Consider the following 26,149-nt stretch of genomic DNA (forward strand, 5'->3'; position numbering starts at 1 on the left):
TTTGACCCGTTTTTCAAATTAATTTTCGAAAAATTGCTGAAAATTTATATTTATAACTAGTTCAAATCCTTGTTTTCCGCAAAGGAAAAAGGAAACACCCACCAAACCCTCAAAAGCAAAGCGCACTTTCAAATAATTCCTATTATATATATTTTGTTTTCAAACAAGGGTTAATCAAAAACTAAGCAATGGTTCCGCGGATCGACTTCCTAAGCTGAGTAGTCATTGGCAATAGCTGCGGCATCGGCATCGTCCCGGAACATCTGGGCAACCTGGGCGCTGGGCAGGACCTTCTGGGAGCTGCCCGTCTTGGTCTTGCGCCAGATGTCCCACTCCACAGGATGCATTTTCTTCTTGTGCGAGTGCATGTTGGCGTTCGAGTTGAAGGTGCGGGGACAGAAGGGACATTTGTAGAGTGGCTCGCCAGTGTGCTGGGCCATGTGCTCCTGAAAAAAGGGAAATATAAATATAAGTAAAGGTAAGTAAGATAGTAGGCTACTAAATCTACCTTAAGGCTGATGTCCTTCTTGAAGGTTTTGCCGCACTGTTCGCAGGTGTAGATGACATTCGAGTGCGAGTAGCGCTTGTGGCCGATCAGCGCGCGGGAGTTCTTGCAGCTCTTGCCGCATTCCGAGCAAATGAAAAGCTTGCCCTCGTCGTTGTGGCGCCTCAGATGCTGCTTGAGATTGTCCTCGTCCTTCAGCCAGCTCTCGCAGTCGGGCCGCGGGCACTTGATCCTCGGGCCGCTCTCCTCGAAGTGCAGGCGAACGTGCTTCTCGAAGACGGCCTTGTCCTTGATCTTCTTGCCGCAGACATGGCAGATATTGGCGGCCTTGCGGTGCTGCATGCTGATGTGCACCTGCATGTGGTACTCGGTGGCGAAACTAAGTGAGGGAAAGAGTTATTATATGCTGGTATAGCGGTAAAGGTAATCTACATACGCATTGTGTTTGGGGCACTGGGGACAGATGAACTTGCGCTCGTTGACCGGCACATGGGAGCCCTTGTGCAGCTCGAGCAGGTTGCGCCGCGAAAAGCGCTTGCCGCAGTCCTCGCACTGGAAGTCGCACTCCTCGTCGGGCACATGGTGGACCAGCCAGTGGGCGCGCAAAACGCTCGAGTTGGCAAACACCTTGCCGCAGTCCTTGCATCTGTTGGATAAAATGGTTTTCTATTAATATACATTCTAGCAGGGTACGGAAATTGACACACATGTTAAAAACATGAAATATCGTATTTTACAGTGTGAGCAAAATTGTTGACATGTGTGTCAAATAAAAAAGTGTTAAAATGTGAAAAATATTTGTTTACACACACAGCTCACTTGTGTTTTTTACACACTTTTTTTAACACAAATGAAAATTACAGTCGAAGGGAAATTGAAAAACTATTTCAAAGCATATATGAATTCATATACTCTAGAAAACTGTGCATTTTTCAGCTCAACATGCAATTTTGACACTTGAATGTCAAAAACTCATTGTGTTAAAAACACGCTGTGTAAAAAACTCATCGTGTTAATAACACGTCGTGTAAATAACATATGTAGGATACAATTTTTCACACACAAGTCAATAACTTATTTTGATCTTAACACAAGTTTTTTACAGTGCGTGTTATTTTCCGAACCCTGCATTCTAGGAACGTTTTAAGCGAGTCACCCACTTGATGTATTCGGGATTCTCGTGCCGCCTCGCATGCTCCTGGATGAGACAGCGCTTGTTGAGCTTGCGGCCGCAGCACTTAATGTACGGCCGCTCCTCCGGGTGCTTTTCCTTGAAGTGCTCGCGTATGCCGTCAAAGTCCTCGGCCAGGAATATGCACAGCTCGCAGCCCATGACTATGTAGCGCTTGATCAGCTCCTCGTCCTCCTTGCAGAACGGCGGCAGGCGCTCCATCTTGAAGATTCTCTTGGGCGGCCCCCGTTTCGCGGTGATCTTGCCCTCCTGTTTGCTCTTTCTGCCCGGTCCGCGTTTCGTCTTGGCCGGCTTGACCACCACCTGTGCTTTCCGCTTGCGTCCGCTGCGGGTCACAATCAGGTCGTCGGTGTCCTCGTCCTCCTCCTCCGCCTCCTCCTCGTCCTCCTCGTAGTCCTCGTCGTGCTCATTGTTGGTGTCCTCGAAGGCAAATTCGAGGTCGGGCGACTGGCGCTCCGTCTTGATGCCCACCTTGCTGTCCTCGGGCGACATCGCCTGGCCGAGATCGAGCTCGTCCAGGGGATTCACATTCAGCTGGGCGCCCACATCGTTGTCCACCGCCAGGACGTCTGCCGGCATGAGCACCTCCTCCGGCCAGGAGGTGTTGACCATCTCCGGATCCTGCTTGAACTTGGCGGTGGTGGCGTAGATCACCTGGGCCTCCTGTATGGACACGTAGAACTGGTGGAACTCGGACACCTGTGTCCAGCAGACGTTGCAGATGACCTTGGATATCTCGTCGTTGGGCAGAACCTGCGGATGGGGTCAGTAGTGGTCAGTCTCCCAGGCACAGGCCAGAAAAAAAGTGGGTGAGCTGCTTACCTCGAACCAGAAATGCTGGCGCAGCACCTCCGCCACCTTGTTCTCCGCGGCGTCCATGTCGAAGATCTGCAGACACATCTGGGCGCCGCTCACGCCGCGCAAGCAGAGGCGGCAGATGTCCATTTTGCATTTATTTGATAAAAACTATAATAAAAAGTTGTAAATTTACATAGCTCTTTCGATAACTCCCATCGCAACTATCGGTTGGGCAATCGGGGGGTAGGGTCGCAGGGTCACACTGCCGGGCCAACGGTCACACTATTGGAATTGGCTATTTTATTTTGCAGAAGATAATGTGGGTTGCGAGGGAAAAATGAGCAAGCCCGTGAATAAAAGCAAGGAAGTGGCTGCATCCTCCGCCAGCTTGAAGGTAAAAGTAGCCTAAATGTAGGTGCCATAAAGTTTCCCACTCACCTGGCTTAATTTCCAGAGGATTAGCGAGAAGAAGCTAGAGGCTTTCACAGTGGGCACCTTCTCTAAAAGACAATTGTCCAAAAAGGAGATCGAGGACCAGAAGAAAAAGGAGGATGCAGCGGCAGCGGCACATGTAGGTGGATCAAATATACACCTATCAGTTAACCCACATTGCTAACCCTTCCAGGCCTTCAAAGAGTTCGTGGAGACCTTCCAAGATGCCCCCACGCCCTCCTCCAAAGTCTGGGTGAAGGCCGGCACCTACGATGCGGGATCCCGGCGGGAGGACAAGTCGGAGAAGGGCAAGCTCTACAAGCCCGTGTCCAAGCTGCTGGACAAGAGCAGCGCCGACAAGGTGGAGGAGTACGCCAAGACCCTCGCCTCGGATCTCAAGAAGGAGGCGACGGGTCCGCTGAAGAAGAAGAACCAGGAGAAGAAAAAGAGCAACTTGGAGCTGTTCAAGGAGGAGCTGAGACAGTAATCCAGATACCTAATCCCCTAGATATCACCCATTAACCCCTGATAACCCACAGAATCCAGGAGGAGCGCGAGGAGCGGCACAAGTACAAGCATTTGGCTGTTTCCCATGCTCCGCCTGCCCAGCAACCGGCGGCGGCGGCTTCATCCGCTCCAGTGGCCAGCAGCAGTGCCTCCACCACCTCGCAGGCTTCTAATAGCTCCAAGGAGTCGGGCTCCTTCGACACCGGCGATCCGAATACCACCAACCTGTATCTGGGCAACCTGAACCCCAAGATATCCGAGCAGCAGCTCATGGAGATCTTCGGGCGCTACGGTCCGCTGGCCAGCATCAAGATCATGTGGCCGCGCTCCGAGGAGGAGAAGCAAAGGGGTCGCAATTGCGGGTTCGTAGCCTACATGAGCCGCAAGGATGCGGAGAGGGCTTTAAGGACTCTAAATGGGCGGTACATTATGGGCTACGAGATGCGCCTGGGATGGGGTAATCTATCGCTATTCTGTTAGAGATATTAGTATCTTAATTTTGTTTACTTTATAGGAAAGACCGTGCCCATCATGAACACGCCCATCTTTGCACCGCAAGCTTTGCTGGAGATGACCCTTCCACCTCCTCCATCGGGTTTACCCTTCAATGCCCAACCGCCGCCAAGTGAGGCAGATGTTTTGCCCAAGAAGAACTACAAGGAGTTCGACCAGGAAGAGGACAAGGAAAATATGGAGAGGGTTAGTAAAAAAACAACCTTTTCTTGATCAAGGAATAACCAAATGACCCTGTTTTATTTTATAGATACTGGCCAAATGCGTGGTTAAAGTTCATATACCCACAGAGAAGTATGAAGAGCTCTAAGAACTTCCGATCTACAAGAAACCTTTATAATTTTTGCCCTACTTTTAGGGCCGTTCTGAACGTAATTCATCGCATGATCGAGTTTGTTATACGCGAGGGTCCAATGTTTGAGGCCCTGATCATGATTCGCGAAATGGAGAACCCGCTGTTCTCGTTCCTCTTCGACAACGAGAGTCCTGCGCACATCTACTACCGCTGGAAGCTCTTCTCCTTGCTGCAGGGCGATACTCCAAACGAATGGCGGGAGGACGAGTTCCGAATGTTCAAAAATGGGCCGGTTTGGCGGCCCCCCATCGCCAATTTCTACACTCAGGGCATGCCGGATGAGCTAGTCGTCGATCCTGATGCTCCAGTGGTCCACAAAGGAGCCTTGTCCAATGCGTAAAGTTTAACAGAGATAATTCTTCAAGGATTATAATTAATTTTGATGACTTTCCCCAGTCAACGCGATCGTCTGGAGGATCTGATCAGACAACTGACGCCGGAACGCTCGCGCATTGGCGATGCCATGATCTTCTGCATTGAGCATGCAGATGCTGCTGATGAGATATGCGAATGCATCGCCGAATCTTTATCCAATTTAAATACGCTGGCCTCTAAGAAGATTGCTCGCCTTTATCTGATCTCAGATATACTGCACAACTGCACGGTTAAGGTGGCCAATGCCTCGTTTTTCCGCAAGTCGTAAGTATCAGTCCTTTTTAAGTTAAAACATAGATTTAACCTTTAATATTCAGGGTGGAAAAGCAGCTGGTGGATATCTTTGAGAATCTGCATAATTACTACCAGAACATTGAGAGCCGATTGAAAGCGGAGGGCTTTAAATCCCGAGTCTGCAATGTAATTCGCACCTGGGAGGAATGGACCATCTATCCCAAAGAGTTTATGGCTCAGCTGACGGCCAAGTTCCTCGGGAAACCAGTTAGTTTCGTTAATTTATTATTAATTATACATGTTAAATACAAAATTCTATTCTGTAGTACATCATGCCGGTGAGTTCTTCACCGCAAGCCGAGGAAACGCGTTCGGATGAGGCGCTGGACGAAGATATCGACGGTGCCCCGCTCTCGGGAGATGAAAAGGACGATGAAGATCTGGACGGCGTGCCCTTAGATGGAGCTGCTCTGCTCAAGAGCGCCTTGAAGCGGGCCATTCCCGACGCAGATGCCGCCACTCCAAAGCGGGAAACACCCAGAAGAGATGAATATCTCGATGAAATTGATGGCATACCTTGTGAGACTCTATTTATCACTTAAAACTACTTTGTAATGTAAAACCAACTAAAATTCCAGTTGATGAGGACCTCGATGGCATTCCGCTGGAGAAGGAAACCAAACCCACGGCCAAAATGCCCGGTTTTATACCCTCCAAGTGGGAGACGGTGGATCCCCAGCAAGTAGAAGCGCAGGCGATTACTACCAGCAAGTGGGACACTCTCGATCCGCCGGATCCGCCCAAGTTCTTCAGCTCGGACGAGGACAGCGACGATGACAACTCGCAGAAATTCAGCGACGAGAAGCGACAAAAGCTGAGGGACATTGAACTGAAGGCTATACAGTATCAGGATGAACTGGAGTCGGGAAAGAGGCGTTTAGAGCCAGGATGGACTGTGTCCGAACAGGTGGAATACTTCCGCAAGCGGTTGCTCAAGGTAGGGCTTTATTACAAAAGATTCATCATAATTAACTGGAATTCCTTACATTAGGACTCGAGATCCGAGTCTACGGTAGACTCCCCGCTGAGCTACTTGCACTCCAAATCCAAGGGCTCTAAAGTCAGCGAGAGTCCAGCCCAGTTTGTTCGCAAACGATCGCATTCACCCTACTCCGCTGGAGAAACAAAACGCAGGGATTATTCGCCGGAAACCTCGCGCTCCTCCAAGTCATCCAAACGCAACCGATCGCGCAGTCCCTCTGGATCCCCCAAGCGCTACGCAGAGCGATCTTCGCGCAGTTCCCGGTACGAGAGTCCCGCTGCCAGTTCATCCCGCTCGCGCTCCTCGCGTCGAGAGGAGCCACCTTCTCCTCCGCGACACCGCAGCGATAAGCACAAGCACAAGCACAGGCACTAGACGATTCGCATTTGATTAAACATTGATTCTACATAAAAACACACTCGTCGTTTGCTCTAAATACACAGTATATATATATATTTTAAATCTAAATTGTTTGTTAGGATGTGGAACACACGCACAACACACACGCCCTGCGAATTTGTCTAAAAACATGAATCTAAGCAAGCTATCTTAAAAGTGGTTTACCAACCAACACCAGTCCTCGAACTTTAAGCAGCAGTGGGTGATTATAGTGAATACACAGATGGCTTAAAAGTAGATGCGAACCGCCTCCTCGGCGTTCTGCTCGACGGGGCAGTAGGGGCACTTGAGGATGTGGCCCACGCTCAGCTTGTGCAGGGCGTCGTTCGAAATGACGTGGCCGCAGGTCAGCTTCTTGGGCGGGTTGTCCTCGGAGGTCTGCTGGCGCAGGATGGGGCAGGCGAAGATCGAGTGGAAGCGGAACTCGGGCTGCAGGTCGATCTCGATGGGCAGCTCGTCGCAGCCGTTCCACATGCCCAGCACCTGGCGCGACTGCATCACCTGCTTGATGTTCAGCAGGGCGGGCAGCGCAGTGCACCCGGCATTGACCACCACCGACAGGGCGGAGTTCTTGCTGATGCCCAGCAGCTGGCAGGCATCCTTGAGGAAAATAAACGACAGCTCGGTCCACATCTCCTGGCCGAGGAAGTGCTTGTACGGCGAGTTCTCCAGGCCACTGGGCAGGTAGATAAAACTGGCCATCAGATTGGCAATCTCGTGCTCGTAGCGTATGGCGAACTTCTTGAAGTTCAGCCGCGCATAGGAGATGGCCTCGCGCTGCGAGTCCAATCCGTACGAGACCAGCTGCATGAAGCGCATGCGGTGCAGCCGGAATTCGATGAGCGAGTGGCGGTCACTCAGCTGCTGCGAGTACATCTTGGCCCACTTCAAGGCATCAGTGAGATCCCGCTTCTGTATCTTCACCCACATGCCGTAGATGTCGGCAAACTCGCGCTCCGAGTCGAAGACATCCTGGGCGTGCTCCGGCGACATCTTGGACTCGCGGATCAGGGTGCGCGCCACGTCGTCCATGCCCTGGCGGCAGTAGTGCTTGGCAATGGCCTTGTTCAGCAGCATCAGGTTCTCCTCGTCCTGCAGCACGTCCACGCGCATCGTGGAGGTGAAGTCGGCGCTGAAGTTGCGGTCGATGGCCTTGCCGATCTTCGAGATGGAGCCGTGCAGATCGCGGTGCTCGGTGGAGAGCTTCTGCACCCGCTCGTTGCACCGGGCGATCACCTTGCGGATGCTCTCCATCTGGCGGTCGTTGAGGCGCTGCGGGGCGGTGGGTTCCGTCTCCACCTGCATGCTCACCCCATCGCCGCCGCCCATCGGATCGTCCTGGGAGACCTGGGTGCTCGAATTGAGAGTCGTGACCAGCTGCTCCGCCCTGCTGAGCACCTCCACCAGCTCCGACATCTGGGTGGCTATGTCCCCGATGTCCGCCGCCGCGTTCTCGTGCAGCTGCTCCAGCTTGCTCACCACGCGGGTCAGGTCCTTGTCCACCGACGAGCAGGCCCACGACTCGTTGTCCATTGTCAGCTCCAGTTTCGTGGGTTTTTTAGATTTTAAGCTAGCCACGCCAGGCGCCCGAGATCTCTTTGCTTCTTACTCGACTTTAAGCGTCCGTTGCCCTGACGTTTGACGATTAACGGCGATTCTCGCAGGTGATCCGTAAAATGCGTATTATTAATTTTTTACAACACAAAGGAAACAAAGTCAGCGATGGGATTTCTGGTATTTATATACCAGTTCAATACTGTGTGTCGATGGCACTTTCGATAGTCGCGACTATGCAGCAGGCCATTTCCACTAAACATCTTGTTTTCACTTTTCTTTTAGTAAACTAAGAATTTAGTTTTTAAGTTTTTCTATATAGATACGTTTTGCTGCGAAATAAAGATCTTTCTTTGGGAAACTGTGTTTTTCTTTTTTTTTAATATTGGTTACCACTACTAAAATACAAAAGATTCAAATTAAGGCACTCAAAAAACTTTAACCATTCTTAAATACAAGACTGGTGGGAACACCTTATTAACAGCTTATCCTATCGGTACTTCGCGCAGCTATCGACTGTGCGCGCAACTGAAAAAATCAATTTTCATTGCTGCCTGCTTTCTGGGCAGAGAAATTTATAACGACAAACAAACAGTTTGAAATTAGCCGTAATTAGATAAGATAACGAACTTTAAAAATAAATTAAGGTGTTAATGCTAACCAACTGGTAAATATTACAAAAAATTGATGTACAACTTGAGATTAATCCCAAGGACAAAAGTGCCAAATGTCCACACTTTGAATTCATAATTTTTAAAAATAAGTGATGAGTCTTGAGCTGAACGACATTGAACCCAAATTACAATGCCGTGTCTCCAAAAATAAAAGCACGGTGAAGATGAAACAAGTTTCCAACAAAATATGCAAAGTAAAATATAAATAAAAAACCAGGTGGCTGAAATAAAAAGTTGCAGTGAAAATTACAGCAGTGCACGGTTAAACAATTTTACTTTCCCCGATTGCCAGTCAGTGCGTTCGAAAGCGAAATGGAAAACGTTGGGAAAACTCATAATACTCGCTAGTGTGTGTGTGTATGCGTGTATGATAACAAGAGAGAAGAAGCTGCGAAATGAAAATATGAAAACACGAAAAGTTCGCATACTTAACAGTTGTGGTCAGCACTTTATATGTGATATCTTAATTTAAATTAATTTACATTTTTTCTAATTTGACGTTTTTGTGAACTGATTTACTCGAGCTGTTTTTTGAAATGGGAGAAAAAGGGCTCTACGAGTATACTCGCGCAGGGCTCTAGTTAAATGATAGTAAAAAATGGCGATTTATACTTAAATTAAATTTTTTTTAAGTAAATTGGGTCAAGCTTAAGCCTTATCCAGCTTATATAATAAAGAAGTTTTTTCTAAATAAAACAAAAAGTTTAAGACTGAAATAATTTTTTTTAATTTAAAAAGGGTCTGTTTTTATTACGAGTGATTCCTATTTCTATTTCTATTAAACTTTTTTCCTTACAACTGTAATCAATTTGGTACAAACAAAAGAACCAAAACTAAAAACTTTACTTGTAATTCATTTATTTAATACTTTAAAATACTTTTAAACGACACAATATTAAAGTCTTGACCGCTGTTGCATGTTGAGGATACCTCTCGGAAATTCCCGGTGCAGGCCCAAGCTGCAAATCACTTGTCTCCTCGGAAAAATAAAAGGAAAATAATGGCCGACGACGATTATGAGGAAGAGCGCGCCGCTGTCGTCGTGTCGGGTCTTCAGATCTGATCTGCCGAAAATTCGCTAATAGTTTAGTTTCAAAAATTTCGCTGGCCAGTTCGGGAACAACATTCGAACTTTGCGTAAGCACTCGCTCTGTCCAGTTTTTTTGTGGCCTAAAGCCGTTTTTCCAAAGCGATATTAAAACGTTTTTTAGTTTTGGAAAAGGAACAAACATTCAATATTATTTATGCGGTCGTTAATTGTGAAGAGCCCCGGTGATTTGTGTTTGTGTGTTGGGAAAAGTGAAAATAATAAAGAATTATTAGACGGGGCCGAAAAGAGCGAATTGCGCGAGCTAAAAATAAAAAAGATCGGGACCGCTATTTATGTAATAAACTTTTTGTTTTCCCGCAACAAATATTCGAAACGTATACAGAGCATTTTGCTCGGTGACCAGTGATGTGAAAATACAGCACCAGCGAAGCGTGTAACCAGCCACATAACGCCTCTATATATCTTTCAGATAATGCTTTAAACGTTCAGAAAGCGAGCAACATTAACCAGCTAAAGCCAACATGAGCCAATGTCAAAGTTAAACAAAAACCGGAATCACCGCGCATAGTCAACAGCTCGCCGAGAGCCATCAACGAACCAAATCGATCAGGAATATTTAAGGACAGTTTGCCTTAGGAACCACTTAGCTTTAACCACCAACAATAGCCATAAAATAGAATCGAGATCTAAGCCAAAATGCCTGCGACAGCCACATCGAAGCCAAGACCTCCGGTCGTCGAGGAGGGAATGACGCCCAAGAAAACCGCCTTGATCATTGTCACCGTGATCGGATGCATCGCCATTCTGTGGCCTAAGGTTTTCCATCCCATGATGTTCGGCGGTGTTCCGCCTCCCAAGCAAAACTTCAAGGATCAGCGAGCAGCGACACCTGGCGGTGAGTCTTCAGATTTCCTCTATAACAGTGAAAGTTCTCTTGGAAAGAAACTTACTAGTCTACATGAGAAAACGCTAGTGATTTAAAATATCCTTTATATGGAAAGAAAGATTTATAAAGAGTTTTAATTTTACAGAAATCTCTTTCAAGCGAATTCCAACTTAATTTGAAAATTAACTAATTACCTTCCAAAAAAATATACTTTTGAGAGGTTCTTAACCTTGTAATCCTAAGAAAATCCCTAGCGTTTACAAGTGTTTCGACATATTTCACTTATTTAATAACACTGTGCAGCATTTTTAGTGCTTTTTAAATTTACCTCGATGGATGCTATATTTTTGGATTCGTTACGAATTCCCAAGTTAAACTGCGTTTTCCAAAAAGTTCCCCGACGCAAGGATTCTTAGCAAAAGGACCTCAAAGTTCGAAAAATGCTGAAATTGGCCAACTTTGCGGAGCTCTCAGAGGCAAATGGATGCATGGTTTGATTCGATGTTAAAGTTTTTTAAAAGATACACCCTTTATCTTTAAAACCCTATACTTAAAAAATTTTTAAGATTTTTTTTAAGGCAGAAACAAATTCTAGAAAACATAGTCAAAAAACATAAAAGTATACAGCTGCGGTCAAAATGGTAGTAGTGTTGCCGCCCTGTGTATTTAAAAGTTTGTTGTTGTAATTGATCTTTTCCTGGTAATATTGTATTGATTATAATTTTACTATTAGACTAATTGGATAAGAAAAAATTACAACATCAAACTTTTAAAAACACAAGGCGGCAACACTGCTACTACTTTGACCGCAGCTGTATGTTTTTCAGTTTTTTGACTATGTTTTTTGGAATTTATTTCTGCCTTAAAAAAAAATCCTAAAATTATTTTATGTATGGGGTTTGAAAGATAAAGGGTGTATCTTTTAAAAAACTTTAACTTCGAACCAAGCCATGCATCCATTTGCCTCTGAGAGCTCCGCAAAGTTGGTCAATTTCAACATTTTTCGAACTTTGAGGTCCTTTTGCTAAGAATCCTTGCGTCGGGGAACTTTTAGGAAAACGCAGTTTAACTTGGGAATTCGTAACGAATCCAAAAATATAGCATTCGTCGAGGTTAATTTTTGATGCTGCATAGTGTAATTATTATTTATTTTATATTTATTTCTTAATTATTTGTTTAATTTTCTTTTCATTTCGTTACGTGGGTGGTGTTTTTTTGTGGGCTGTGCTGTCGATGTTGTAGGATGTTGTGACGTTGTGCTTGACAGGGAGCAGTTTATGAATGTCTCAAAGAAGGACACTGTTGAGCCTTTCGGTCCGCATTTGTATCGCAAACAAATCAATGTTTACACGGGCGAAATAAGTATGTGCCGCAACTATGATCTGCTAATTTGTTTCACTAACCGTGTTTGGCTTTTCTAACAAACTATAATACTAATAGAGTAGGTGGATTATTGGTTTAAATAATAAAATTATTTAAACTTTAAAGTACAAAGAGTGGTTTTTAATTTTATCTAATTTAATGTTATAGGTAACAGGAGTATAATTTGTATAGATTTTTTAGATTTTTTTTTTAATAAACTAAAGAGTTTATTAATTATTTCGAAGCTTAAAATATTAAATTACGTTACTAGCTATTGTTATTATAATATTCTGTCCAGAAATATCTAACCAATTTTAAATTAATGCACAGGGATAATGTTTTGTTGTTTTAAAAATTAATTTTTCATAACCTCCAGCTGCTTAATTGCCTTTTCCTAACCGAATTTTCTGTCCCACCATAAAAAGTTCTCACGATATTCGTGGCTAATAAATAAATCGTCTCAGGTCTGCGCCAGGAGCGTCCAGCCCACCTGCATCCGGAATCTATATATCAGGCGATGAGGGAGCGGGGTCGTGCCATCCCCGCCACTCCCACAGTTCCGATTGTGGAGCAACGCAAGAGCTCACCTAGTAATCCGCCTCCGCGGATCGTCGACGGACGGGTAAGTTTATGCGGCTATAACTATAACCATAGGATCTGCATTATTCTCCGGATGATAAATACACAATTATATTTTTCGGCGGTCGCACTGATTATTATGACGACGAATGGAGGAGATGAGACATATCCGCGCTCGCGTTGGAAGTCATTTATAAATAGCCAAACGTTTATTTTATTTGGACTCGGGTTTTGTTTTTATGACACTGCACGCAAATTGAAGGCAGAAGACAGCGCTAAAGAAAACACAAAAAGAATCTGTAAAGGATGAGTGGGAGATCGGCGGAATAAGAATCAGAATGTGCTGCTACATATTGAACTTGTGCCAAATTCAGTGCGCCAGTTCCAATTCGCTCTCTTCTATGGCAAATGGATAGCAAATGGATGGTAAAATGGCCAAAGAGCACAGAAAATCAGCTGTACGCTACTCATGTCAAAATACATCAAGGCGGATACGCGATATTTATGATTACAGGGAAATAGCATTGAATTAACCAAAAGAATTTTTGCTAATCCGATGCACCTTAAACATATTGACAGAAATTCGAAAACGAGTTTATACCGAAAATTCGTGGTTATAAAATCTTATAACAAAGCATGTACCATGGGGCGAATACGTGATTTGTATGATCACAGGGAAATGACATTAAGTAAGCCAAAACAATATTGCTCATCTGATGTACTTAAAAAATATTGACATTAATTCAGTATTAACAGAGTAGATTCCGAATATTCCTGGTTTTAAGTTATGGTAAGTTAAGTTATAGAGACCTACTATGATAAAATGTGTACTATGGGGCGAATACGTGACTTTTATGATAACAGGAAAAAACACTTTGTATGTAGAAGATTCCACAAATTATATTTAAAATTCTTTAAAAAAATTTTAATAAGTTGGAAAAGATAACATTCATAGCCTTTCAGACGTATGTTGAAAATATAATATTTGGAATATATAGTAAAATATAGAGATCTAATACCAGATATCTTATTATTATCTTATAGACTATAATAAAATTATTTATTTTTCAATTTTCTAGCCCGGACCCATTCCTGGGATGCGCCCGCCCATGGGAGCCGGAGCTCTGCATCAACCACAGCAGCGTGGCAGTAGCATGGGATTCCTGATGCCGCTTTACACGATCGGAATTGTGGTGTTCTTTGGATACACGCTCATGAAGGTGACTCCATTTCTTTTAAACAAAATTTAAACGAAAATAAACCCCTTCTCCTTTAGATAATGTTCAAGAACAAGGGTCCCAATGAACCCTACGGACCGGCACCTGTGAATCCTGCCTTCCGTCAGGAGGTCTTTGGCCAACAGAACCACAGTCAGGTGGAGGATTTGGCCAGCAGCAAGTTAGGTGAGTTCCGGATTCCATTTTCTAGATAATTACAGCACAAAACACATACACTAGCCATCGCATTCACGAGTCAAAACCTAACCAAAAAAAAAATTCATTTTGTAATCTTCTGCTTCCCGAACACGCACTCCGAAAATCAAATATCTCAAATCATCCAACCAAAAAGGCTGGCGAGAGCATCAGACAAGTAAGCCAGATACAGATGGTTCCATAGATGGGATCCATAGAGTTCCGTTCGTATCTTGAGTTTCTAGACCTCGACGAAGGCCTTTTGAGTTTTGCAAATATGTCCTCCTCATTTGGTTTAGTATTTTATATTATTATCGTAGCGAATATGTGTTTTCATTCATTTTTACCTAGATGTACTTACTCTAGATGTTGTGTACTATACTATATATTTACTAACCCCATATGAATCACGCCTACATGGAAATATATTTTGTTGCCACCTTTTCCCCGTGTAAATACCCCCTAGTTTTGTTAGTCTCTCTCTCTCGATTTTCTGTTTTTTGTGGGCCCTGTTAATCAAACTCAAAGCCAAATCGTACGACAATTTTATAGGATCTGCTGCCGCTACTGCCGCCGTGAAGAAGCTGCCGGCCGCCAAGGACACCGAAAAGGAGCTACTCAACGCCAGTCTGTCGGCCACCGAGGTGGCCAGCAGCCTGTCCAACTCGCTGAAGCACCACCAGCAGCTGAAGGAGGCCGAGCAGCTGATGGAGATCGAGAAGCTGCGCCAAAAGCTCGAGTCCACGGAGCGGGCGATGGCCCAGCTGGTGGCCGAAATGAACACCGATCAGTATGAGGCCAAGGTTAGCATCGCCCGAGGAATCGAGATTTCGATATAGAAAAGATAAAGCTAATGATTCAGATACATTTACGTAGAACCACCTCATCGTAGTCGATTGCGATTTCAGTTGGCCCTTTGGTAGAGCTTGCAAATTATCGATATTTTCGATATATTTACAATATCGATGTTTTTAGGTTAAACTATCGATATTTTTCAAGCTCTACCCGTTTGTGCTCTCATCATTTATTAATCTACTTTCTATACCTTTTTGTGTTCTCATTTTCAAGATGATTGCCCTCAAGTTTCTCAAGCGGCAGCCAAACTTCTAAGACAAAACTAAACCATCATTCAGTTTCACATAGAATCAGTCAGTAAACAGACCAAAATCAGACCAACAACTCAGAACCACAACTAAGTACAAAACATAGATTGTTTCTGTTTTCTGTTGGTTGTTTCTAGTGGCTAGCTGAAAATCCTTGGAATGGTTTCTTTTCCCGACCCTCTGACCCCACCTCCTGTCTACCATATCTAAACATTTCTAACGAGTGCATGGAACGGACTTCTCTGTTTCTGTTTTAACCTGCTTGTCTGCTGTCGGCATGCGTGATCTATTACCATATCTTTCCACCTGTGTACCTGTTCTAACTAACGAATCCTAATGTCTAAATGTGTTTGCACATCACTCTCTCTCTTCGCTCGCTCTAAAACTCTAAACTCTTATGATGGGGACATATTTTACGATTCAAAAAAGTCTTTTTCGAAATCTATTCGAACACTTTCTCTAGACCGATACATATCACATTGCCATTTAGGATAATTGCCAATATCATTCCATTGTTTACGCTTTAAACGAAACTACTATACCAAACATCTCACTCTCTGTCGTTTCTACGTTTTTCATGTTTCTCACAAATGTGTGTAAAAAAAATGTATTTCTAAAAACCCCATTTTTTCGGGGCTTAGTCGTTACGGCCATACAAGGTTTGATAGACGCGGCCGATGAGCAATTAAATGGCCAAGACAAGCAGAGGGCGACGAGCGATACTGAAACTGATATGAATAAGGTTAGAGACCTTCAAAGGGTCCGGCACGGCAATCCTTGAATATTTAACTCAATAACTCGTGGATACTCGAGATCCGATTATTTAATCTTTTTTTTGTGTTTTGTTAACCAAGATCCTTCGACTAATTGAGTTTTGTTGCGTTTCACCTAACCACAACGAATTAAAGTAATTAATGCGTTTTATTATTTTACGTTTCGAGGCTGTAGAATTGCTTAGTTCTGAGACTTAAGGGAGATTCGGAGAGTAATATATAATATTCAAATCCCCAGAAAAACGACAACGAAAAAACGAGAGAGCAACTAGACGAGCAGAACCTTTCCAACGGACATGCAAACACCGAACAAAATCAGGAACAAGCGAAGGGAGGCAGGAAACGCCGGGATCTGAGCGCTGAACGGGAGCTAACGGTGGGTCATAATATCTATTATAGCATCTGTAATCCGTAGATCTGTTGATAATCGTAAATAATCGAATGCAGGTACTCGGCATGGAGTTAACAGCCAGTTGCGAGGGCGGCCAAAAGTGGACTGGACGCCCTCCAACGCCTGTTTTCCGATCGCCAAGCGAACATGTAAGTGCCACTGCCGCACAACCCCAACAGTTCCAGTTCCCAGTTTCTAGTTATAAACTAAACTTCTATCCCAAGTGATCCTTTCTGACTAATTGCTAACAAACCATGTTCTAAGATTTCCATGGGTTATAACACTTTCCAATACCATACCAAAAACATGTACTGGGTTGTTCTTCTAGTTAAAGCCGAAACTTCCTTCCTTTCAAATAACATTTTTCAAAAACCTCAAAATATTTAAATAACCTTTCTATGTTGTGTGGCTCCATTTGCTACCACCTTCTTTTCATTCTATTCCCTTTAAAAAATAAATGAATTTCTAATTAAAATTATAAAATCTTTTCTGTGGCTTATTCTATTCTACACCGCTTGTTTTGAATTCGATCCTTTAACCGAAATATAAAAGTGGAAAACAACAATCCTTCGAGGGCTAAGAAATCTAACCTGTTGCTGAGCTTATATATGTGTTCAAGCTTTCCAAGGTTATACCAAAAATATATAGTTAATTCTCCTTCCAATTTCAGTCCAAATTGGAAGAAAACTTGCCAGAGCCGCAGTCCATTTACTTGGAAGGCGCTTTGGCCCACGAGTCTCAGATCCTGGTGGCCGACTCCCAAATCAAACGCGAAGAGGTCTACGACTCTGAGCTCAATGGATCAGCCGAGGAACCAGCCGTATGAATATAGAATACTTTATAATTTAGCTTACTAATCTAGCACCTCATTTACAGATCATTCTTAGCAGCAGAATGACATTGTCATTGATTAATTTGGACGCAAATCAACTGAATGGAAATGCCGGCAAATCCGCAGTGGAAAGTCCTCTGGCTGATGACATCGAAATAATTGGACACGACGAGCAGTAGACAAAGATCTATACTTGAATGTATACCGATCGAATTTTTGATATATTTTGGCAATGATATGATAACGACTTGATTCAGACGAAACTATAAATTATGACTGATTAACACGAAACAGATTTGCCAATAATTTGATATCTAATTTGTATATACATATTGTATGTTTTGATATCTTTGTTTTGATTTTAAAACGCCAAAGTTTTGTCTCCCTTTGAAAATCCACAAACCAAAGCCCTGTCTTTCTGCTCTTCAAAAACTTTTCTCATTTTCGGTCAAACGTAAACCTACTTGCATGTCGGAAAAACTCTTTAACTCGATTAGAAAACTTGCGCTCTTTGCAAGCTGCATGATTTTATGTGAATACTGTTAGTTGAAAGTCAATGCAAAACTAGTCTACCACTAAGCTAAGCGCATATGTATTTCTTCGCATCAAGAACCCGTAGTTATTTGGCAAGGAAAATTACCCACAAAAAGATCCGATCGATTGCACATTATGATTAAACAAATAAAGTTAGTGCCACAGCGTTTGTGAACCTAGTATAATGAATAAATTGAAAACCGAACTTGACATCGAAATGTGTTTTTGAATTTAATGTAAACTACAAGGAACCGAGTAAAATTTTATCTTAAAGTTTTGGTGTTTTTTTGAAATGGAATATTAAAGAATCGGACAGTTTGAAAGGTATAAAAAAATAATGAAATCAAAAATTTGAATAAAAGAGCATATTTAATATATAATTTTTTTTTGTTTCCGATTTATTTTGGATATTTTTTGCATCCCATAATTACAAAATATTAAAGAAAAGGTGTTTTTTTAATTCGAAAATTATATTTTCAAATTAGCAGCCCAACAACATTGTGCTTAACAGAATGCGCCTAACAGCACGAATTGTGATTTGTGATTTTCTTAGCCAGGACAGGAACCAGTTATGCGGCAGTGTTGGTAAATGCTGTTGCGGCCAACAGCTGTTTTTGTCAAGCCAGCCACAATAATTACGTAAATTTCGGCAGGTTAGTAAATTAATGTTTATTTCTTGGTAATTCCGGGGATTCTAGCTGTTACAAGACCTCCAGGGGGTAGCAGAAATATCAGGGAACAATTGCCACTACTTTAAAAGCCTGAAACGGCAAAGGGGGCTCCGCACTTAAGCCTTTTGTTTGTGCCTAATGGTTTTTGCAACTCCATACCTTCAATAGCCAACCATGTCGCTGCTCCGCGCCAAGTACTACGACCATCCCGATGGAGAGGACGCCTTCGGCAAGATAGTGGCCACCAACAAGTACGCGGTGTCCGCCGGCCTGGCCTGGTCCATGTTCGATGTGCTGACGCTCTCCAAGCCGCAGGGCTACCTGCCCACTTTGGGCCGCTTTGCCTACAACACCGGTCCGCTGATGGGCATGGCCACGGCATTTACTCTGACCACCCTGGCGGCCACCAATGCCCGCGGCAAGGACGACAAGTGAGTGGGGCAGGTGGCTCTTGGTCTCTCCGGGCTCTAAGCTCCCTCCTCTTTACAGAATCAACTACTTGATCGGCGGTTTCGCAGCTGGCGGCGTCTTTGGAGCCTGGAAACACAACCACGTAGCTGGTCTCTGCGCCGGTCTCTTCCTGGGTTAGTCCATCCGCCATCCCCATCACATAACAATATATCGACGATTTCCTTCCAGGCATCGCTGGCGTCATCAAGAAGATGTCCATCGAACAGGGCTGGGAGTTCTTCCCCGACACTCCGCTCAAGCAGTACGGTGGCCTGAACATTGCCGAAAACGACTGGACCATCATGGCTGATCGCCCCAAGAACTGGACCACGGAGAAGAAGGCGTAAAGTCTAGCTAGCTATGTTTTTAGTATAATGTTGATGGTTTACTCGATGGTAGAAGGATTCGCCATTTGCAACTGCGAATAAAAGCCAAGTGAGAAGTGATAATGCCACCCCAGCTGTCCATTAACCCTATCTAATGGTGTTACAGCGCGGGCTTCGTTAGCCGCTGGGATATGCAAACGAGTCGAGTGTGTCACACAGAGACTTATCAACAGTTGGGGTGAATGAATGACGGCCCGAAAGTCGGGGAGACCAGCGAAAAAAGCAACTAACCAAAACATGGGGAAACAAGTCACGCTCGCAGCTCAGAGCTCCGAGTCTTATGTGTTTATTTCTTTATTTTCATCGGCCCATTTAAAATCCATGAATGTGCATTTAATCATGTTTGGGTCTTTTCACTTGGAGAGGTGAGTCATACATATGCATGCATTGTATGCATACTAATGTTGCCTCCTAAGCACTATGAAATAGCTATCCATCGATTGATTCTGACCAGCCCACAGAGGAACTGAGGTTTTTGGCTGTTTCTTCTTTACCATCTTTATTTTTATGCCGAAAGAAAGCAGAGGAGTGACCCTTAAGCTGAAGACCGTTAAGTCTGATGATTCTGCGCTTTATGTAACAGATGCTAATGGTAATAATTGATGCTCTTACTGGGATAATGAGTTCCCCTCGAACTCGGACCCCAAGAAAGCATTATATTCGCCATTCACCTTGATCTTTGGTACCTATCCTCACCCTGCTGGCGAATCCAATGATCTGAAAACCAGTCGAGCAGCTTGAAGTGCGCCCAGTATGCGAATCTGGCTGACTCTGACTAATCTGTGGCAGCTGACTCCACTTCACTCCACTCCACTTTACTTGGCTGCAAGCTGGCGAATCTCGTGGATGTGGATGTGGATGCGATGCGGCTGTTGTCATGGCTCTCAGCATGCTGGAGCATAAACTGCGCGGATTTTCGCGATCGCCGCGTGATTTATGGGAGATGAATGCTGCGGGAATGACATCATCATTGGCCATTTGCCTGGGGGAATGGGATGTGGAGTGGAGTTTGGCGTATGTGCGAGATTCCCTCTTCCCTCGGGGCAACCGAAAGTTAATTAAAAATAAACTAATTGTTTTCGCTCTCATTTCCTGGCCTCCCCATAAACAAGGAGGCACAACGAATCGGTAGCCCTTATTCAATTCCAATTATTGTCGCCTCTTATCGTTCAAAGAATACCCAGGTCTTCGCGTGCCGAAAGGATCTAACACTTGGGAATATGTTAATTTCTGGCAGGGATTAATTCAACCCCCTGCTTGGCCCAAATGTTATGGTAAAAGGTACTCAAAGTGCTCAAAAGGCTTTCAAATTAATGAAACAGTAGGCAGCAAATGAGGCTGATATTTGTAATGTCAAAATATTGAATCGAGGAGTTGTCCACGGACAGTAAGTCATTTAAGATTACAGTAGCGGCCACAAGAATAGTGGTGTAGAATTTGAAAATTGAGATGCTCTTATAAATCTGAGATAAATAAAATAAATGTTATATTAAATGTGCAAACATTTAAAACAAATATTTTAAACTATAGATATAGTATTTCTTTTTCTCTATCTTATAACTGGTGATACAAACATTTATTAAAGGTAATAAATTTAAAAATTTTTCGTTAAAAAAAAATTTTGTTTTAAACTTCCATAAAAAATATGAAAAATTCAAGTTTTAATTCGTTAATCTATTTAACTTGAATTTTTTCATATTTTATATTTTGTAAGTAGTTCAAAAATATTAATATTCAGATTCATTCAATTTTAAAGGTTCCTATTATGATGCCCAATAATACGAGTGAGGCCTTTATAAATGTGAAGTGGTCACGCAGCTGAAGAAGAGAAGGTGGAGATGGAGTTGCAGTCGTGGCAAGACGCTCGTAATTAATCTTATTAGTGCGACTGCTCAACTCACGCTGAATGGAATGGAGATGCGTTTTTATGGAATTGTGCCGCATGTAATCCTTTTAATAAAACCCGCACAACTCAGATCGGGCGACACCACTGTCAAATTAATCACCATCACAGCTCTGCAGTTAAGTACTGCATCTGCATCTGCGAATGCAACTGCAACTGAATCTGCATTGAAGGTTATTCTACTGCTTGAGCCCCTTACAATTCTGCAATTAAAGATCGGCGCGACACAAAAGACGCACTTGGAAATGCATCTGTATTTTTGTATCTTTGTATCTACAAATGCGCCTATGAATATATAGCTTTGGTGCCTTTGTCGTTGCCATTCAATTGGTGTCAAACACCACAGACTTGATGCATCTTACAGTGGAAATTTTAATATTAAAAACAAGAATTTACTTTACTGCTAAAGGGTTGGTTAAAATAAAAATTACGAATTATATCACTAAAATTAATACATATTTTTAATTCAGGTTTACAATGTTGTTATAAATAAATTAGTTAAATATTCTAAAGTAGAGCTTTGTTCTCGCCCGCGAAGTATTAGCAATAATCCAGGTAGAAAACAATGCGTAATCTCCGTTTGGAACGGGAATATATCTACTAATACTTGTTTCCAGATTTCCTGTCCAATGTTTCTCCACAATAAAATCATGCTAGATTTTTTAAAAACTTTCTTTTTAGTTTTTTTTTTAAATTACTTATTTTCTGTTAATCCTGCGTGATACTCACATTATACGGACAGGTGTGATTTAAATTTGTAGCATATAAGAAACTTTTATGTAATTCTCTGGCAATTATGTTGGCAATGTTCGGATTCCTCATATATTTGCAGAAATCGACTGTCATGCTCATAAAAAACGGCTTAAAGCCATTGTCCTTACGCATTGGCTCTAATTTTATCTAAAATTTAAATTTTTTTTAAATTTTACTTTTAATTTATTTGTTTCACTTGCCTTTAGCTCGTTGATGGGAAATATATTAGGTTTCAGTTTTGCGTATACATCCAAATATTTATGTGTTCTATTAACTGCCTTAATATGGCAAGTTGTAAATTTTCCGTACTTCCTGTCGATCATTTCGCACTTAAGATTAGTGAACGTTACATACGCCATCGATAACTATAGAAAAAGTAATGCATATAAATTTATTAGTTAAATTTTAAACAGAAATTTCCTACTGTTGACATGCAAGCTAAAATAGCCGATATCTTCCACATTTTAAGTTATTTTTGCTACTAAAGTCATGTGATTGATCAATCCGTACACAAGTCATGCCATTTGAATATAATATTAATATCGACTACATAAGCCTGTGATAATAATCATTTTAATTTGAAAAATAATGGCCATTTTTGTAATCGTGGAAAATAGATCAACCGAAAACTAATTGCTTATAAATAGGGTATCGGTTTAAATAAATATTTAGATGCTCTATAGTTATAGCTACAAATAAAATATTAGGCTATGTTAAACGAATTGTTCGGCTAAACATTCAGAATTCACTCTATACTCTAAAATTCAAACTATGAGTTTTTTCCGTTGAGTATCTTGATTAATTCTATGCCGAATATGACCCAACTGACGCCACAGTATCTTCTGGCGATCATGATTGTCTCCGGAATCAGGGACACAATTCATCATTGGACAGAAGACATAGCGAGTTGGAGTGGTATTTGTCTGTGTTTGGTTGCAATGACACCTCCATCTCCATCTCCTCTTCCATTTCCATCTCATCGAGGCCCCGGCGAACAGACAACCGCCTCATAAGATGCAAATGCAACAGTCGGCGATGGGTGTATGGTATATTGTATATGGGTATCAGATTCACTTAACCCGATCCGCAACGGGGTCATAAGTGCAGGGTAAATAAAACATTTTACTGCCGCGGCGAACGTGCCGCCCAGAAGAGCATCTCTTGGATGGATCCCAATCCGAATCCGAAGAAGACTGCGGATGGAAACAAATGAAGTGATTGAATGCGTTGCGCAGACGCAGCTGCCTGGGAATCATATATGTATATGTACACATTTATGTAAATATATTTAGGATGGGGAACGGGAAGCCCCAAATGACAAGAGCACGCGTTGGGTTCCCTCGAAGCGAAAGATTGATTGGATTTTTGTTTCCTTTCCGAGTTCATCAATTTCAGACAATCTAAATGGAAATACTCGAAAAAACTCTTTTTGGTGCTGGTCGTAAGTCAATTTAACACTCCACCAATCGCATGTTCGTGTAATCGGAGATTGAGGGGGAAGTAAGAGCTACTAATCAATCAAATGGATGCTCTGGGAATCAGATCTTCTTCTTCGCTGCTTATGATCAGTGAGATCTATTACCATGTTAGAAACGATTTTTTATGCAGCTATGCTTATCAAAGGTAAATAAAAATAAAAATGAAACCTTTGAAACTTTTTATCCTGGATATTTAAAAAAATTTAATTTCTTCCCGTAAAATGTTATTAACCGAATATAAAAATTTTTTTAAGTGTGACTTGTAAATTTAATTTATGTACCTGTAACTCGCAGGACAATAGCGTAGCTTTTTATTATAGGAGTAGTAAAAGATATAATTCAAATCAAAGATAAAAACGTATATTATATAGCGACGATAAAACATTTGTGGTTGCGAACGCTGACAGTATAAAAACTCGCTCAGGATGAAGCAGTCGAAACGTTATTCCTACTAAAATAAACCCATCAAATCTTATGATTAACATGGGGTTAACATGGGGTTACTTCTTCTTACTAATATATTTCATAAACGGTGAATCCGACTATCTGCAGTCCTATTCGGATCTCATGAGGTCCTACATGAACCTCAGTGTAGACCCCTGTGACAATTTCTACGAGTATGCTTGCGGAAACTATAGAAATAGGAAGCCAGACCGGAGCACAACGTCGGTCCAACGGGGCGGACATAAGATTCACACTGGATGACATTACGAAGGAACTTGTGGGCAGGATGGACCTGGCGGAGTTCCTCAACGTGACCACTGAGCTGGAGGTGGCCCAGCACTTCTATAACGCCTGTCTGGGGGCGAATCTGCATCAGAACATAGCGAGTAATCATTCTCGCTCATACAGAGTCAACGAGAAGCGCATGCGCGGCTACCTTAGATCCTTTCAACTCGCCGAGGATAAAATTACAGATGCGATCGAAGGGGTTTTTGCCTTCTGGCGTGAGGCCTTGCAGGTTGCTGCCTATACAACATTCTACAGTGAAGAGGCCTTCAACGTTACCAACTATTTCGCTATCGTCTGGAACAGGGAGGATAAGAAATTTGTTGGTGATTCCTACTTTTTGGAATTGGACAATGTGTGTGCCCGACATCCGACGCCAAACTTGAGGCGACCAAGTACCAAAGTGATTATTGCGCCAGAGAGCTACAGACCTCCATGCCGTTTCTCTTCAACGAACTCTACAAGGCGGTGAGTCCTTAACAAAATAGATCAACATTTTAAATTAAAGATTTACCCTATATAGGAAACAAATTTTATTTTGTTAAAGATAAGTTTTAAGCCAACTTTATCAAGTTTTCGAAGATTACCGCTTTGGCGACGCTATAATTCCCAACCAGTTATAGTAAGCCACTGTGATGCTTGTAGTTGGCTACTAAAACATGCATATACATGCAAGAGGCTTCACTCTTTGACCCTATTTGTGAGTTGGCATAGTGTAACGTTTTTTTTCTTGGCCAACAGGAACATCCTACTGAGGAGGAGCGGTTGGAGGTCTCCGAAATTATGGAGAAAGTGCAAGGGAGCTTGAGGTCGCTTGAGAATGCCGATTGGTTGGACTTAAAAACTCGACAGGAAGGTTTACTCCGGGCATTATCCCTTCGATCTCGTTTTGGCGCCATAGAGGACAAATTGCTAACTGATCGCCTAGTCCAGGAGGTTCGCGGCCTGGAAATAGTCGACGAAAGCTACGCTGCAACCAACATAAATCTCCGACGCTTTCGAGTGGAAATTGAGCGCTTTAGAACACGTCACTCTGAGGAACTGGCCAAGGACACCAAGCCCCAGAAGTATCTGTTGGATATGCACTTGCAAGCCTTTTACAGTCAAGTAGACCACACAGTTTATATTTTTCCCGGCATACTGCATCCTCCCGTTTACCACCGTTCTTGGCCATACTGCCTGAAATTCGGAGCCCTGGGTTTCCTCGTGGGCCACGAGCTCGTACACGGTCTTTGCTCGGATGCGAAGATGAGATATATCTCGCCAATGGATTCGTGCTTTGTGTCTCGCTACCGTGGCTTCGTGATTCAGGAGATTGATCGCCATATCGAGGGAATTTTGACACTGGACGCGAACTTTGCCGACGATGGCGGATTGCGACACGCGCTGGCAGCCTATCGCAGCTACATGGCAGAGCTGGAGGATCTAGAGGATCTAGAGGATCGTGAGCAGGGACCGAGAGATCAGCAGATCAGCGAGCGGATGCCAGGTCTTGAGCTGCTGCCCGAGCAACTCTTCTTTCTGGGCTTCGCTCAGTTGTATTGTTCCGACTATAGGGAAGAGCAATTTTGGGATACGCTGCAAAATCTCACGCCATCGAAATGTACCGGGTTCTAGGCGTCTTAACCAACAACGAGGACTTTTTCGAGGTCTTCAATTGTCCCTTGGGAAGTAACATGCATCCCACAAAAAACACTTGGCGACTGTGGTAATATTTTCAGTGTTTGTTGAAGAGTAAAGGCTTTTAAAATACGATTTAATACAAAGAAAAATGATTTTTTTAATAAGAAATTAAATATCTATCATTTTGAAATCCCCGTCTGTGCTATTCCCCTGTTGATGCGAAACAGATTTCCGTCGACAGCGTTTATTTTGTGGCGAATCGTATTTGATTTGGTAATAAAACTACATCGAATGTTGAGGGGCGTGAACATAAGCCATGCAAATATGCGGAGAAGGGAGTGCATAAATCAAATAGGAATTCGTCACAAGCGACAGTTCCCTGTCCCTTATGCTAACCCCTCCCGAACCTCCATAAAGTTTGTTTATTATATAGTACGAAGAGACACGCAACATTTGCTGTAAATGAACTGAGACACATGGGCCTTGCAACTCTTCGTTTTCCAGCTGCAATAGCAATTATTTTCCTTTCCAAGCTGCCTGGAGGGTTACTGCTCCTTTTGTTCAACTAGAAGCTCCTCTTTTCCTGCACTTTGTTTGTCGGATGACTGTGACTTTGGAAAAAGGAGATTACAGTCGAAACTTAAAAGCACGAT

At 43.0% G+C, this 26,149-nt stretch overlaps 6 protein-coding genes across 22 annotated transcripts; 4 read left to right on the forward strand and 2 right to left on the reverse strand.

Annotated features, from left to right (window-relative positions):
* Window positions 1-124: 124 nt before the first annotated feature.
* On the reverse strand, window positions 125-2,728 carry grau (grauzone). Its single transcript, XM_017146584.3, has 5 exons — window positions 2,520-2,728; window positions 1,666-2,450; window positions 942-1,151; window positions 509-884; window positions 125-446 (listed from the first exon to the last, which is right to left on the reverse strand). The coding sequence occupies exons 1-5, from the start codon at window positions 2,640-2,642 to the stop codon at window positions 210-212; spliced, it is 1,731 nt and encodes a 576-aa protein (XP_017002073.1). The 5' UTR covers window positions 2,643-2,728; the 3' UTR covers window positions 125-209.
* A 6-nt stretch (window positions 2,729-2,734) lies between these two features.
* LOC108060748 (U2 snRNP-associated SURP motif-containing protein) lies at window positions 2,735-6,415 on the forward strand. The gene is made up of 12 exons (XM_017146583.3): window positions 2,735-2,889; window positions 2,950-3,066; window positions 3,121-3,410; window positions 3,467-3,891; window positions 3,949-4,133; window positions 4,198-4,241; window positions 4,306-4,638; window positions 4,699-4,941; window positions 4,995-5,178; window positions 5,238-5,490; window positions 5,550-5,908; window positions 5,963-6,415. Exons 1-12 carry the CDS (start codon window positions 2,833-2,835, stop codon window positions 6,326-6,328), a joined length of 2,856 nt encoding a protein of 951 aa, XP_017002072.2. The 5' UTR covers window positions 2,735-2,832; the 3' UTR covers window positions 6,329-6,415.
* Sou (required for meiotic nuclear division 5 protein souji) lies at window positions 6,379-9,101 on the reverse strand. The gene is made up of 2 exons (XM_017146587.3): window positions 9,009-9,101; window positions 6,379-8,238 (listed from the first exon to the last, which is right to left on the reverse strand). Exon 2 carries the CDS (start codon window positions 7,883-7,885, stop codon window positions 6,581-6,583), a length of 1,305 nt encoding a protein of 434 aa, XP_017002076.2. The 5' UTR covers window positions 7,886-8,238; window positions 9,009-9,101; the 3' UTR covers window positions 6,379-6,580.
* On the forward strand, window positions 8,461-17,713 carry RIC-3 (RIC3 acetylcholine receptor chaperone). Of its 17 annotated transcripts, none has more exons than XM_017146606.3 (12): window positions 8,461-8,573; window positions 10,101-10,526; window positions 11,760-11,879; window positions 12,344-12,501; window positions 13,538-13,678; window positions 13,735-13,861; window positions 14,028-14,048; window positions 14,423-14,673; window positions 15,985-16,122; window positions 16,194-16,286; window positions 16,808-16,957; window positions 17,014-17,713. In XM_017146606.3, exons 2-12 carry the CDS (start codon window positions 10,328-10,330, stop codon window positions 17,146-17,148), a joined length of 1,533 nt encoding a protein of 510 aa, XP_017002095.2. In that variant the 5' UTR covers window positions 8,461-8,573; window positions 10,101-10,327; the 3' UTR covers window positions 17,149-17,713. The 17 variants fall into 17 exon arrangements, 16 of the variants coding, with proteins under 16 accessions (XP_017002095.2, XP_044248988.1, XP_044248987.1 ...); XM_070212316.1 differs by lacking the exon at window positions 8,461-8,573 and adding an exon at window positions 9,616-9,717; XM_044393053.2 differs by lacking the exon at window positions 16,194-16,286.
* Window positions 17,714-18,062: 349 nt separating this feature from the next.
* ND-B14.7 (NADH dehydrogenase (ubiquinone) B14.7 subunit) lies at window positions 18,063-19,078 on the forward strand. The gene is made up of 4 exons (XM_017146570.3): window positions 18,063-18,156; window positions 18,343-18,605; window positions 18,664-18,758; window positions 18,814-19,078. Exons 2-4 carry the CDS (start codon window positions 18,349-18,351, stop codon window positions 18,969-18,971), a joined length of 510 nt encoding a protein of 169 aa, XP_017002059.1. The 5' UTR covers window positions 18,063-18,156; window positions 18,343-18,348; the 3' UTR covers window positions 18,972-19,078.
* A 4,685-nt stretch (window positions 19,079-23,763) lies between these two features.
* LOC123002726 (membrane metallo-endopeptidase-like 1) lies at window positions 23,764-25,490 on the forward strand. The gene is made up of 2 exons (XM_044393284.1): window positions 23,764-24,228; window positions 24,615-25,490. Exons 1-2 carry the CDS (start codon window positions 23,764-23,766, stop codon window positions 25,488-25,490), a joined length of 1,341 nt encoding a protein of 446 aa, XP_044249219.1.
* The last annotated feature ends 659 nt before the right edge of the window (window positions 25,491-26,149 follow it).

The sequence above is a fragment of the Drosophila takahashii genome, chromosome 2R (assembly GCF_030179915.1).
Source record: "Drosophila takahashii strain IR98-3 E-12201 chromosome 2R, DtakHiC1v2, whole genome shotgun sequence".
NCBI lineage: Eukaryota > Metazoa > Arthropoda > Insecta > Diptera > Drosophilidae > Drosophila > Drosophila takahashii.

Excerpts from the sequence above, each read along its gene's own strand:
- LOC123002726 (XM_044393284.1), top strand. The coding sequence starts at position 23,764 with ATGCTTGCGGAAACTATAGAAATAGGAAGCCAGACCGGAGCACAACGT. Across the intron at positions 24,229-24,614 it reads ACTTTTTGGAATTGGACAAT|GAACATCCTACTGAGGAGGA; the intron begins GTGTGTGCCCGA and ends CTTGGCCAACAG.
- Sou (XM_017146587.3), bottom strand. The coding sequence starts at position 7,885 with ATGGACAACGAGTCGTGGGCCTGCTCGTCGGTGGACAAGGACCTGACC.
- ND-B14.7 (XM_017146570.3), top strand. The coding sequence starts at position 18,349 with ATGTCGCTGCTCCGCGCCAAGTACTACGACCATCCCGATGGAGAGGAC. Across the intron at positions 18,606-18,663 it reads GCCCGCGGCAAGGACGACAA|AATCAACTACTTGATCGGCG; the intron begins GTGAGTGGGGCA and ends TCCTCTTTACAG. Across the intron at positions 18,759-18,813 it reads CTGCGCCGGTCTCTTCCTGG|GCATCGCTGGCGTCATCAAG; the intron begins GTTAGTCCATCC and ends ATTTCCTTCCAG.
- RIC-3 (XM_017146606.3), top strand. The coding sequence starts at position 10,328 with ATGCCTGCGACAGCCACATCGAAGCCAAGACCTCCGGTCGTCGAGGAG. Across the intron at positions 13,862-14,027 it reads TTTGGCCAGCAGCAAGTTAG|GCTGGCGAGAGCATCAGACA; the intron begins GTGAGTTCCGGA and ends CCAACCAAAAAG. Across the intron at positions 16,287-16,807 it reads TCCGATCGCCAAGCGAACAT|TCCAAATTGGAAGAAAACTT; the intron begins GTAAGTGCCACT and ends TTCCAATTTCAG.
- grau (XM_017146584.3), bottom strand. The coding sequence starts at position 2,642 with ATGGACATCTGCCGCCTCTGCTTGCGCGGCGTGAGCGGCGCCCAGATG. Across the intron at positions 2,451-2,519 it reads GCCAGCATTTCTGGTTCGAG|GTTCTGCCCAACGACGAGAT; the intron begins GTAAGCAGCTCA and ends CCCCATCCGCAG. Across the intron at positions 885-941 it reads CAGTGCCCCAAACACAATGC|TTTCGCCACCGAGTACCACA; the intron begins GTATGTAGATTA and ends TCCCTCACTTAG.
- LOC108060748 (XM_017146583.3), top strand. The coding sequence starts at position 2,833 with ATGAGCAAGCCCGTGAATAAAAGCAAGGAAGTGGCTGCATCCTCCGCC. Across the intron at positions 4,134-4,197 it reads ACAAGGAAAATATGGAGAGG|ATACTGGCCAAATGCGTGGT; the intron begins GTTAGTAAAAAA and ends TTTATTTTATAG. Across the intron at positions 5,179-5,237 it reads CCAAGTTCCTCGGGAAACCA|TACATCATGCCGGTGAGTTC; the intron begins GTTAGTTTCGTT and ends TCTATTCTGTAG.